This window comes from Colias croceus, chromosome 19 (genome assembly GCF_905220415.1).
Source record: "Colias croceus chromosome 19, ilColCroc2.1".
NCBI classification, from domain to species: Eukaryota; Metazoa; Arthropoda; class Insecta; order Lepidoptera; family Pieridae; genus Colias; species Colias croceus.
Genome location: NC_059555.1, coordinates 7,356,047 through 7,369,703, shown reverse-complemented (window position 1 = coordinate 7,369,703; position 13,657 = coordinate 7,356,047). Strand labels below are relative to the sequence as shown.

General features: G+C 35.3%; 1 protein-coding gene across 1 annotated transcript; it reads right to left on the bottom strand.

Moving 5' to 3' along the window:
* Nucleotides 1-1,400: 1,400 nt before the first annotated feature.
* LOC123700103 lies at nt 1,401-13,281 on the bottom strand. The gene is made up of 3 exons (XM_045647228.1): nt 12,869-13,281; nt 10,221-10,335; nt 1,401-1,736 (listed from the first exon to the last, which is right to left on the bottom strand). The coding sequence occupies exons 1-3, from the start codon at nt 13,240-13,242 to the stop codon at nt 1,428-1,430; spliced, it is 798 nt and encodes a 265-aa protein (XP_045503184.1). The 5' UTR covers nt 13,243-13,281; the 3' UTR covers nt 1,401-1,427.
* Between the last annotated feature and the right edge of the window lie 376 nt (nt 13,282-13,657).

Below are 13,657 nucleotides of genomic sequence, written 5' to 3'. Positions count from 1 at the left end.
ACTGTATGTCTGTAACAGCTTTAATACCTAGTTGCTTCTTAAATTTCATTTAATTATAATTAATTTAATAATTAAAAATTTAATAATAATTAATTTTGAAATGCAAGACTTTCGAAATAATTTTCTGATAAACATACAAGCAGTTTGCCATTTTATTGATCTTTTCCTTGACGCTTCTTCCTATTGTCGAGTTGTTATGTAGTTCACGTATCAACGTGTGAACGTGATACTCAATTCCTACTTAACTACCTCTTCCTTCGTTTATTTTAAACTTTAAATTTATTGATTTGCATACATTTTTATCTTATTTTTTTTGCATTTATCTGATAAAAATGGACTGGTACAGTTCGATTCAAACTTAATGGCGGTTCGGAAGTTAGGTGCAGGTGCGAGTGCGGGTGCGCACAGGTCCCTTATCATCCCGCTAATATCTAAAAATTTTATTCTGAGCATTTGATCGTACGATGTTCCAAGCCGCCATTAAGTTTGAATCGTACTGTATTATGGATGATTTTATTAAAGCCCTGCCCATAACCCATGGGACTTTACTTCTGGCAACGAATTTTTATAAACGTTCATTGGAACGTGTGTAGTAGTAGTAATGTCTAGAGAATTTTTTTAAGCCTGTCCATCGTTTTATACTTAGTTAACCAATTAAGGTTAACGCATCATGCTTTTCTTCATTGCCACAACGCGTCGAGGTCGAATAGGTTGAATAGTATGTTAGCCACGACACTATTTTGGTGTATCTTTTACTTTGACCACACGGCGATAAGCTCAAACTTCAAAGACTACTTACTGCATGGGTTTTCCGTTATTTTTCCTAATTATTTTAAATACATTTGGTGGCTTGAGTTAAGACATATACCAAAATCAAAATATGTAATGCGCAACAAAATCAATTTCGTATTGCCATAATTATTCGAACGGGCGCCGACGCAGCCGCGGCCCACTACCCGTGATAATTTCTAATAGATGGCGCTCTAAGCTATTATATCCTTACACCACACGTGCGCCACCGCGGGTAAAAATAAATTTATAATCACTTACAGAACTCCTTACATAATCATTTAAAGTCATAAAAAAGCTAATTTTAAAGACCATCTTACGGTGAATTAACATCAAACGAACATAGAGCTAGAGCTAAAGCAAGAACATTCTTTCATGATCTTTTAGTGTAAATGAACTACTAAATGAACTCGTATTAAGTGTTGTTCAGTATTAGAACATTGCATAGAATCTTTTCTATGTAATCTCTAAAAACAACGAAAGAATGCTCTACAGTCTATGCCTGTTTACACTAAAAGAATTTGACATAGTTAGAACAACGGTTAGAATAAGCTCATTTGATGTAAATACACACGTCACAGCTTCATTGAATATAACAATAAAACACATAATTAACAAAACAATAAATAAACATTTATTTACACGCTACCTCCACACCCCACACTTTCCATAGTCCCATTCATTTTATATAGGTCAGGATTCTTCTTCAATTGCCTCAGATACTTCAACTTGGCCCACACACCTTGGCACATTCTATTTAGACGTTTGTCGTTAGTTGTTTTAGCAAAATCATTGACTGATCTAACAATATGTCTGGATAGTTTGAGATCTCCTTTCTGTGAGAAAGCAAGAGCTGTATACAGCCTACTTCGAGCACACAAACTTTCATCGCCCAGCATTTTTGACAGCCTGTATTGTTTTACTGATATTCTGCCTGCTTCTTCCGCCTGTATAAAATAGTTAATACTTTACATTATTTAGAAAACAGTGCAGAAAATACTTTGTACTATAAACTGATACTGACATTGAAATTCGTATTAAATACTGTATGAAGTAAGAATGTAATATGTATTTATTTTTTATTTATATGGATAATCATTTTATATTCAATTTTTGTTTTATTTCAGCTTAAAAGTTTTTATATTAATTTATAAAAACTTTTCCTCTATCCTATCTACATGAATAGAAATAAAATTTTCTTAAATTTTAATTACCTATGTACTGTATGTTAGATAATGAACCTAATTAAACTGTACAATTTTTTATGTAATAGCCATATAACGTTTAGAATGAATGAAACAAGTGGAATATAATATCGTCTGCTTACTGGTAAAAAATAATAAATGCAGTTTTTGACATTTCGAGTAAATGGCTTTTTAAAGTTTAGGTTTTAATTTGTTCTACTTACCACTCATTATTTAAAAATATTTTAATGCAGAATGTTGCACTAACTACCCTTATTTTAATATTTACTTTTACATAGTATTTGTATTGATTAGAAACCTTTTAAAATTTAACTTAGATAGAAAGGGTGCAGCATTTAACATGTTTTACCTGTATTTAAGAAACATGTTGTATTTTCTGAATTATTTGTTATCAGAAGCTCACTTTAGTTTTCAATAACAGTGTATTGTATTTGACACCAATCACTTTACAGGAAATAAGTTTATAGATTAAATTGTCCAAAATAATGATATTTGTAATACATTTAACTTATTTTACCTGTAGAAATTTAGGGTATGTCACTTACTTGATACTCTAAACTTGATACAAAAGAGATTTATAAAATAAGGTAAGTGCTAAATGAAATAAGTTTAATGAAATGAAACGATTTTTAATTTATAATCAATTTTAATAATAATTGATTGTGACTAGTAGTCACGCTCCGAAGATTGCCTAATCTATATTAGGCAATCTTCGAAGCGTCTTTATCGAGCCACACTGGCTCCATGACAGGGAAGGACTCTGTGATTTTTCACAATGTTCAAATCAACTTCTTTATAGTCTTATTGGGAGGTTCATGTTTACCTCTCTTGTCTAAATCGTTGTACACCCCAATATCATTCCGCTTTCGAATAGCATCATTCACTACAGTTGGAGAAATAGCTAGCGTGAAGCAAAAAAACTTTCGACATACTTGCTTTTTCTCTCCGTTATGAAAAAAAAAGCACCGTTTTGTGTATTGACGCTGTTTTTTTGGTCCACGTATAGCAAGAACTCTTCGGAGTATCTATTTCCACATTACCTAGAATGAAATTCTTTTTCTCGGTATAATTTAAGTTCCAGCAGTGACGACATAATTTATTTCATTCTTCTTGAGATACAACACTACATTTATAAATCATTTATCACAGTCAATCTCTTTTGGTAGATATTTTAGCAAATCTTTCTTTTTTTTGTAGAATAAGTTAAACCATCAGCTCTTCTATTCTTTGCGACATTTACCTTCCAGTTTCCGGGTTCCGGTTTCATCCAACGTTTCCTTTTTCGAGTAGCATTGCATACGTATTCCAATAAGAGCCCCCAAATCGTACATCAAGTTGTAACTTGATGTGCATCAAATGTTGGCAGCATCTGTGCAATCATAAGATCGCCGGCTTTAGGTTGAACTACTTCATAATTTCCATAGAATTCCACATTTTCCAAAGCCTCGGGGTAGCCTAATTCCCTAGAGGCCGCGTCCCCAGGTGGCGGATAGGGGAACGCCCTGTGTTCATCCATAGGGTAGAGGTGAATCCTCCGCGGACCACAAGGCCGGAGAAGGTTAACTCCGTTATAAAAACCTAGGTTGGAGAGCCGAAATCAATACTCCTGGGAGTGGTATGTGAGCAGTGCTCTCAGTACTTGGCTGGGGACGATGAGGACGACGTGCGCCAAAAGGGCCCAGTACAAGATAGTGGTTGGCGGGATTAACCGGCAGGCATTCTGCAAACTTAGTGGAGAGGAGAGAAGAAAGATGGAGGCAAAATTAAAAAACAAACTACCCCAGGAGGGTACCGGTATTTCCGGAGAATCCCTCCCCGAGCAACCCTCGGGCAGCCCCTCGTATTCTGGGGGGGGCAACATTTTGCCAGCACCTTTGACTGAAAACTGCACAGGAACGGGTCACCAGGTTCCTGCGACAGCAAATGCTACTGGTAACAAAAAACTCGTGCAGCAGGCTTTCCATCCGAGCCTCTTTATTCAGAGACCATGCATAGTTACAAACCAAAGAGATATGATGAACGATACTAACAATAAGACTCTAACACAACAAATATTCCACAAAGGTATGTTTGAAACTAGATCCAGAACATTATCTCTTGGAGACTATCCAATCACGGATCCTAATCAAAGTTCGCAAATCATACTTACTGAACCAAGTGATGGAAGTGAACATGACAACTGGAAAGAAGTTACAAGAAAAAAGAGGCCAAACTCAAGTCCTGAAAACAATGGGGCCCAAAAGCAAACCAAATTAGACTCATATTGGCTATCTCATAGCCATCAAACACCTACAACAAACAGATTCTCCAGCTTAGAAGTTGATAACGAACAGGCAGAAAATAATAATACTACTTCTAATAAGACCAATAAACCACCACCAATATTTGTTGACAAAGTTGAAAATATTCAACCCCTTTTAAAGACTCTTAATGAACATGTGCACGATATGTTCACCCTAAAAGTTCTCACTAACAATCAAGTTAAAATACAACCGAAAGACTCTGAGACTTATAGAACTATTGTTCACCAATTAGAACTTAGAAATACAGAGTTTTTCACATACAAACCTAAGAACGAACGGGGTTTTAAAGTGGTACTTAAGAAGATGCATCCTTCAGCAGACCCAGAGGATATTAAAGAGGCTCTCGAAGACATAGGGCACACCAGCACAAACATATGGAATATCAAGCAAAAAGTGACAAAGAAACCATTACCACTGTTCATAATTGAACTAAAAACTAAACCAAACAACAAGCACATTTACGAAGTAAAAACCCTAATGAACTGCATCGTATCTTTTGAACCTCCCCGGCCGAAACGCGAGCTTCCACAATGCGCAAAATGCCAACAATACGGACACACCAAAACCTACTGTCGCCGTAGCCCTAAATGTATTAAATGCGCTGGTGATCACCTCTCCAGCGATTGTTTAAGGAAAACAAGATCAGACAGTGTCAAATGTGTCCTTTGTGATGGTAACCATCCAGCAAATTACAAAGGCTGTAAAATTTATCGTGAACTCCAAAACCTCAAGTTTCCTAAGACCGCAGAACGCAGGAAAACCTACTTATCTACCAAAGATTCGAATGCTACTAGAGAAAGTCACAACTCTTTAAATAAAGAAAAGCTAAATCACCCATATTCATACAAAGATGCTGTAACCAATAAACCGCAATCGGCGAACTCAACAACAGAAGCTACAACACTCAGTAATCAAAACGATATTCATGAAGTAATGAGTCTGATGAAACAAATGATGCAACAACTTACTACACTGACAAACCTTATAATAGCCCTAACAACCAAGCTGTCACCTTCGACTGCTTGAAAATCGCCCTATGGAATGCCAATGGGCTGTCACAACATACCCTTGAGGTTAAGGCATATCTCGAGACACAAAAGATAGACATATTATTGATCACAGAAACACACTTTACGAAGAAAAGTCATTTCAGCATCCCAAATTACAAAATATACCATACAATGCACCCTGACGGTACCGCACATGGAGGAAGTGCGGTGCTCATAAGACAGAATATTAAACACCATGAAATAATTCATTACTGCAGTGAACAAATTCAAGCAACTAATGTCGTTATTGAAGATTGGGTTGAACCATTCACAATATCTGCAGTTTATAGTCCACCTAAACATCAATTAAAATGTGAAGACTACGAAAAGTTCTTCTCCTCTTTTGATACCAGATTTATCGCTGGTGGCGATTATAATGCCAAGCATCAATATTGGGGTTCGCGTACAATAACAACTAAAGGCAGGCAACTATTAATGGCTATAGATAAATTAAAACTCGGCGTTGTTTCAGCTGGTAAGCCAACCTACTGGCCTACGGATAGTAGTAAAATACCAGATCTGCTAGACTTTTATGTAATACTAGCGGTCCGCCCCGGCTTCGCCCGTGGTACATATTAACGTTTTCTCTACATAAGAACCATCCTCGTACTTCAAGGAATATAATAAAAAAAGAATTATCGAAATCGGTTCAGCCGTTCTCGAGTTATGGAATTACAACGAAAAGTGGCATTGATTTTTATATATTAGAAGAAGAAGAAGAGGGTTATCACCTAAGTTTATTACCTGTAAAACAAGCACAGATTTATCCTCTGATCACTCTCCTGTGGAAATAACACTAAGAAGGTCAATAGCAGAAACACCGAAGCCATGCAGATTACACTCAAATAGAACTAATTGGGAACTATTTAGGCAGCTCGTAGCAGAAAAGCTGGAATTAAATATTCGATTAAAATCTGACCCTGACATAGTAGAAGCTGTTGAACACTTCAATAACTGTATCCAACAGTCTGCTTGGTACGCTACTCCATCTGTCGGAGTACCTCTTCGTAAAGAGACTTGCCCTAAATCTGTTCGAGAGTTATTGGCAGAAAAACGTAAAGCCCGGAAACGATGGCAAAGTACGGGTTTCCCTGTGGATAAAAAGCACTTGAATTACCTACAAATGAAACTCAAAACACTTCTTCATAATATAGATAACCAAAACATCCAGACATCGCTAGAAAGAATGGACGCTACAGCAGAAACAAACTTTTCTCTATGGAAAGCCTCAAAGAAACTTAAACAACCTGTTTCAAGCAATCCCCCGATACGAAAAGGTAACACTGAATGGGCTTCTAGTGACGCACAAAAAGCGGATACATTTGCTGAACATCTTGAACAAGTCTTCACACCCAATCCAGATATGGGCTCTTTAAAAACCCAAGAAGTGGCCCTATTATTAAATCAAAGTATCAAAGTCTCTAGTCCTCCCATGAAAAAGGTCACTATAAATGAAGTAAGAACAGTCATAAAAAACCTAGATTCTAATAAAGCCCCAGGATACGATCTAATAACAGGAAAAATCCTTAAGGAACTTCCAAAGGAAGGCATCAAATTTCTAACATTCCTGTACAATGCTATCATACAAAGTAGTGCGTTTCCACCTCAGTGGAAAGTAGCCCAGGTTATCATGATTGCCAAACCAGGGAAAAATCCCGTTGAGGCCCAATCATACAGACCTATAAGCCTACTTCCTATACCATCCAAGATATTGGAAATTCTTATCCTTCGTAGATTGACCCCAATTATCTCTGAGAAGAAACTTCTGCCTGATCATCAGTTCGGATTTCGCCAAAGACATGGGACTATAGAACAAGTACACCGATTAGTGGAACATATAAACGAAACCTACGAAAAAAAAAAGTTCTGTACTGCTGCCTTCCTAGACATATCCCAAGCCTTTGACCGCGTGTGGCATGATGGATTACTATTTAAAGTAAAAAAAAATCTTTCTTCTAACTTCTACAGCCTCATAAAGTCATACTTGAGTGATAGATACTTTTTTGTAAAACAGGCGGAAGAAACAACGGAACTAAAAAGCATCCAAGCCGGAGTTCCACAAGGTAGTGTTATGGGTCCTACTCTTTACCTTCTATTTACTGCGGACCTCCCTTCGATCGATGGAGTAATCACTGGAACATTTGCAGACGATACAGCAATCTTAGTATCAGATAACTCACCAGCTGTTGCTTCACACAAGCTCCAATCCAGCCTCGACCAAATATCTCAATGGCTCAAAGACTGGCGTATTAGAGCAAATGAGAGTAAATCCGTTCAGGTAACTTTCACCTATAAAAAAGAGACATGCCCACCTGTCACTCTTAACGGTAGAGAACTTCCACAACACGACCATGTAAGGTATCTTGGAATATAATATCTGGACAGACGTCTAACGTGGAAGAAGCACATCTTCACAAAACGATTGGCAATGAGTCAAAAACTACGCACATTGTTCTGGCTCCTAAACAGAAAATCGTCCCTTTCCTTAGATAATAAACTGTTACTTTACAAATGTATTATAAAGCCTATATGGACATATGGCCTGCAGCTATGGGGATCGGCAGCAAAGTCTAATGTGGATATAGTTCAAAGATTTCAGTCAAAAATGCTAAGATTAGTAACAGGTGCACCTTGGTATGTGTCCAATGATAGATTGCACCACGACCTCTGCATAAGCACGGTTAAGGAAGAAATAGTTGAGAGAACTAAATCATATAAAGAGCGTATTAAACACCACCCAAACCAGCTGGCTGTAAACCTTATGAACGCCCAGACAACCACCAGGAGACTCAAAAGAAGGATACCTCAGGATTTGATATAAAAAAAATAAATAAAAAGTCAATAAATTAAACAAGATATAATCACCAATAAACGGAGTAGTCACTGGACGACTTCCGTACGAAACAACCTTAAAATTCTTAACAAAATCGCTGAATATCTGAAAATTGATAGATTGCGATGATGAAGAACAAAAAAAAAAAAAAAAAAAAAAAAAATTTTCCAAATTCTCATCGTTGTTATTAGCCCACTGTTCACCGAATAAAATCATCTGTAGGTACCTACAACATTAATAAAATAGGTAAAAAAACAGTGAAAAGTAAATCGCGCGCTTGAATTTGAAACTTTGTATGTAACTACTTACATGAATTTTAGTTAAGCTATATACATACTAAAATAACAAGTAAACATTATTTATCATAGACACTAATCTTCTTCCTCGAGATTCCATATTTATCACAACAAACAGTTACACGTTAGTTAGTTATCTGGGGGCACGGTAGTGCCCCCGCCAAGACGAGCCAAGCGAACAAGCGAAGCGCACGGGCACTACCTACCTTTTCTCGAAGCGCTTCGACGTTTTTTTGAACCCTCATAACTTGGGTTTGGATTATGCTAGATCAACAAAATTTTCGGGATATATTGCCAATAGCGGATTTATTGAAAATATTAAGTTTTAATTACATTAGCTTTTATACTTCAGATTTTATTTATATCTAAAAAACGCTAATTTCGTCACTGACTCACTGATGATCATCAAAATTCTTAAGGTATTTCCTAATGTCCTAGAAAGCTGGTATTTTGTATGTAAGCTAGTATTAGCACACAAACAACAAAAAAATTATAAAACTTGTAACTTTCATCCCCCAACCCCTTAAACTAGGGGATGGGAGTTTGTATGAGACCTGTAATTTTAAATTAAATTTTGATGACGCTAGAGAGGTCTAATCTAATAATCTAAAACTTGGTTCCGCTAGATATATATATTATATATGCATAGGTACTCCTTGTTAAAAAAAATTAAAAATTTAATCGACATATAAAATTTTGTTACAAACAACTTACAAAAAGAAATGAAATCCCACCAAAAACATTTTCATGTAAAATGTTGCCAAGACGAGCCCATATGACTCGCACTGTGAAAAAGTTATCAGATCTCAAGTAGAGCCAAGCTTCTAACACTACACGCCCTAACTCTACAAGGCCTAACTTCACAAACTCTACACCTTAGTCAAAATATGTGGCTTGGCCGTTCGTTACTACAAGAACTATTGTATAACACAAAAGTAATGAACAGTGAATTAATTAATTTTTCACCTTACGCCGATGTGAATGTAGCGAAATGGCCAAGCTACATATTTTGACTAAGGTGTAGAGTTTGTGAAGTTAGGCCTTGTAGAGTTAGGGCGTGTAGTGTTAGAAGCTTGGCTCTACTTGAGATCTGATAACTTTTTCACAGTGCGAGTCATATGGGCTCGTCTTGGCAACATTTTACATGAAAATGTTTTTGGTGGGATATCAATTTTCTTCACACAACACGTAGAGCAGGAGCAGGCAATGTGACAACCACAGTGACAACTGCGGAGTTACTCTCTCATTCGTTACACGTAAAAAAGCATAAATGACATTTATTTCGTTTTTGTTGTAAGTAGAAGTAAGAGAAAAATTTAAATATTTAACTAGTTAAATGGAATAAATGCGTTTATGATATTTTCTCCGAATAATTTTTAGTATTCCACTTCTTCAATTATAAAATGTAAAAAGCAATAAACGTATTTATTGTTGTTTGACTGTATAAATTGAAACAGATTTAAGTTATAAGGTTATTTAATATATTGTACTGGTAAACTTTTTTAGAAAACTAGTTATTTATCACTTTTTCAATCTCGTTATCTCGGCAGCCATTGGGTATTGCATTTATTCGGTTTTACTAGTAGATAGAGCATGAAAAATTACATTTATCTGTATCTTTAACTCGATTTCGCAAAAAATTGCATTTATCACGTTTTTGCAGTAAGCCGACGATATAATGGATATCAAGTTATAGCAAAAAATTGAACCCCTCACACATTTATTGATAAATGATTGAAACTTACACAGTGTTCAAAGTAATCACCCAGGGCTGAATATGCCCCACCTAATGTGGACAACCAAGCGAATGCATTTTCTATTTCTATCCTTGTCCGTAGCAAATGTTGTAAATGATCATTCCTAAAAATTACGAAAATTATACAGTTGTTAATACCTGTTTAGACTTTAGAGTAAAGTGTGAATATAAATGTAATTTAAATGTTAATATTTAATTATTTTCTAAAAATATAAAACTGCAAGCTAATAAAGATTCTATTTAGATTTAAATTGTCAGTCGTGGGATATAAGAATATGTGATTGAAAATACCCTACTCCTTTTCTCATCCAGATAAAACATACATACTGAAATTGACAGTCTTAGGACTAAACTCTGTCCATTATATTATTTGCTTTTTGACAGCTCACAACTATGAAATTTTGTATTTATTATGTAAAAATGTCATACAATAAAATACTGTTCTTTATGGACAGGTACCGCCCACTTAGAGATGTGCTTCACAGAACGATTCAATATTATTGTGCCACAGATTATAAATAATCGAAATGTGAATATATCCGATAAAAAATTCTTCTACTAAGTTAATGTTATTTAAACATAAAAACAACCAAATTGTAAGATAGAAACCAAATAAAATATTAATATAATATAAAGTTTTACTTTTTTTTTAGTTTGAAAAACAAATAAAACAACGAGAGTAGTTTAATCTATTTTATTAGCCTAAGTCGTCAGAATTACAATCTTCACTGGATTCGTCCGATGAGGAGTCTTCAGTAATATGTAGGATAAGGTCTTGTGTGCATATATTGTCGAATGCAATATCACGGTCCCAATCAGATAATATGATACGTTTAGTTCTCTCCACCACTCTTGCCCAGTTCTCGGCCGTCACGTGGGTGCAAGCGTCTTTTAGTAATGCCAACATTTTATTCGCTGTGAATGGCGGGCTCGTATTGCTTCTCGCAGCATGCCCTTTTACTTGAGCCCAGATGAGCTCTATAGCGTTGTATTGGCAGTGATAAGGAGGAATTCTAAGGACGATATGGCCATATTCTGCTGCCATTTCATCTATTACATAGCGTTTAGGTTTTTTTTTTGTTTTTAATATTTGTAATAATTCTATTTTTAACATAGAATCGTCCACATTTTCTCCATTATCGCGAAGCCAATTAATAATTTCATGTTTTTTATTAGCTTGTGTTGGCATTTTATCAATTTGGCGAGAGTGGTAAGGTGCGTTATCAATTAAAATTGTAGATGGTTCTTCCAATGATAGGAGCATGTTTTTGAACCACTCTTCATAGACCTCTGCATTCATTTCTTCGTGGTAATCGCCTGATTTCTTAGATTTGAATGCCAGCAGTGCATTTCGTACAAAACCTTTTGCCGTACCAGCGTGACATATGATGAGGCGTTCACCTTTTCCCATTGGTACTGCGGAGGTTGATGCAGCAGTACCGTCAGTCCAGGAACGGGATATTGTGTGGTTAGCGTTGAGCCATGTTTCATCTGTAAAAACAATATTTGTCCAATCTTGTATTCTTTTTGCCTTTCTTAAAAAGTCACATCGTGACAAAGCAACATCAGTTCGTTCCATTAACACTTTTCTTTTATCAGATTTTTTAAATGAAAAGCCAATTGTTTTTAAAACTTTGGCCAATGAAGATTTTTGACCATGAAATAAACCACTTCTTTGCAAGGAAACAATAAGTTTTCTTAAAGTTGGAATTTCTTTTTTTAAATAGTAGTCATATACATGACGACGAATGGCATCAGCGTCAAAATCATCAACAACTGTCACCTTACGAGGCCGACGCTTTCTTTTTGGTGTAGAAGGTTTGTTTCTTTCCAAGCCGCTCCTACCGTAGGCATCATTCGTAATTTTAGTCACAGTTGGTAGACTGATACCCAATGCAACCGAAACACGGTTTCGCACTTGCGAGAAAGGTATGAGAGGACCGCCATTTTGATTTTCTTTCTCAAAGAAATCACAAAGTTTTAGCACTAACTGTCTGGATTGTCCTTTCAAAACTTGTCCTTTCGGCATTTTCAAGATCAATGGATCTAAACACTCACAAAAGATGCACCGAGGAATAAAACTACTCAACTCAAGGCGACTAACAAATGCGAGAGAACACTCAGCGAACATAAATGCGTGTGACTGGCACGGGCGTTTTGCTGCGAGTGACGGATGACGTCAAAATTGTGGCCGGTGGATGGTCGGTTGATGTTACCAGTATACATATAGGTAATATAATGTCAAACCGTTTGGAGATTTTAGCAATTAAAATATATGTATTTATATTAATAAATTATATATAAAATAACATATAAACAAAACAAAAATGCAACATAAAATGTATCTTTATAATATGTACTTATTATTACATTTACGTAATAATTTAATTAATTTAATTTATTTATTCGATTAATGATTATGTTAAAAATTCATAATCGGAATGATATCACAATCGAGAATCTTTTGAACATCACTAAAGCTATAAACCGTCGAGCTGTCAAAAAGCAATTCTTATAGTGGACAGAGTATAGTTATCAAGAAAGCCTAGCCATAATAATTTACCATGTTACTCATCCAAAATTAACCTTAAGTGTGATTACATATGAATCAATGTTATAAAAATGTATTAAACTCACCATACATAATCAATTACTTCCATATCCGGTGGTTCTAGAATTAATTTTAAGAAGACTGTCCCACTATTACCGCTTACTTCATTTAAATATCTTATTACATTTCTTCTGTATACTTCAGAATTCATACATTCTCTTATGAAAGGTTGTAAAAATAAAGCAGTCGTTTTGAATCCTAAGGTTTTTCGGTTTAATTTGTTCTCATTTTCTATTGGAATTTTATTGTCTTCATCTAAGTATTCATCATTTCGATCTCCAGAGGCAAAATTTATTCCAATACATTTGAAATATTCACCGGGTAAAACAACGTTGTGTTCAGTTATATGGCAAATTGTATAAGGACTTCTAAAAAGATGGATTTTTACAATAAGTTGCATTTTATTTTGAAAAATTTCAAGATTCAGTATGGTGAAAACTTTAAATTGAAAAACTGAAAAAGTCACATTTCATTGCTGTCAATTTCATCATGTGTTAATAACAAATTATGTCAACAGTCAAAATATATCATTGATGACAATGTGCGTAAGGCCGCCTGTCCATCTGCAAGAAAACTTACGCAAGAAATGTCCGACCAAGAAGCTTATATCCTCTAATACACTGGAGATTGCACTATGACCATTAACTTGAAACAAGAAACTATGACATTCAATGACGTCAGTCATGTTTTTTGTCTCTTTCTGTCGAGTGACCACGCTGGTTTGTAAATTCAGGATTTTTCAAAATAGAAAAAACTAAAAATCATAGTCTATAAATAATAACGACATATATTTTTAACAGTATTTATATTATAAT

What these genes read in the sequence shown, in the direction of transcription:
- LOC123700103 (XM_045647228.1), bottom strand. Translation starts at nt 13,242, where the DNA reads ATGCAACTTATTGTAAAAATCCATCTTTTTAGAAGTCCTTATACAATT. An exon ending in GAAGTAATTGATTATGTATG is followed by an intron (nt 10,336 to 12,868) that starts GTGAGTTTAATA and finishes CGTAATTTTTAG; the next exon opens with GAATGATCATTTACAACATT. An exon ending in GTGATTACTTTGAACACTGT is followed by an intron (nt 1,737 to 10,220) that starts GTAAGTTTCAAT and finishes TATTTTATACAG; the next exon opens with GCGGAAGAAGCAGGCAGAAT.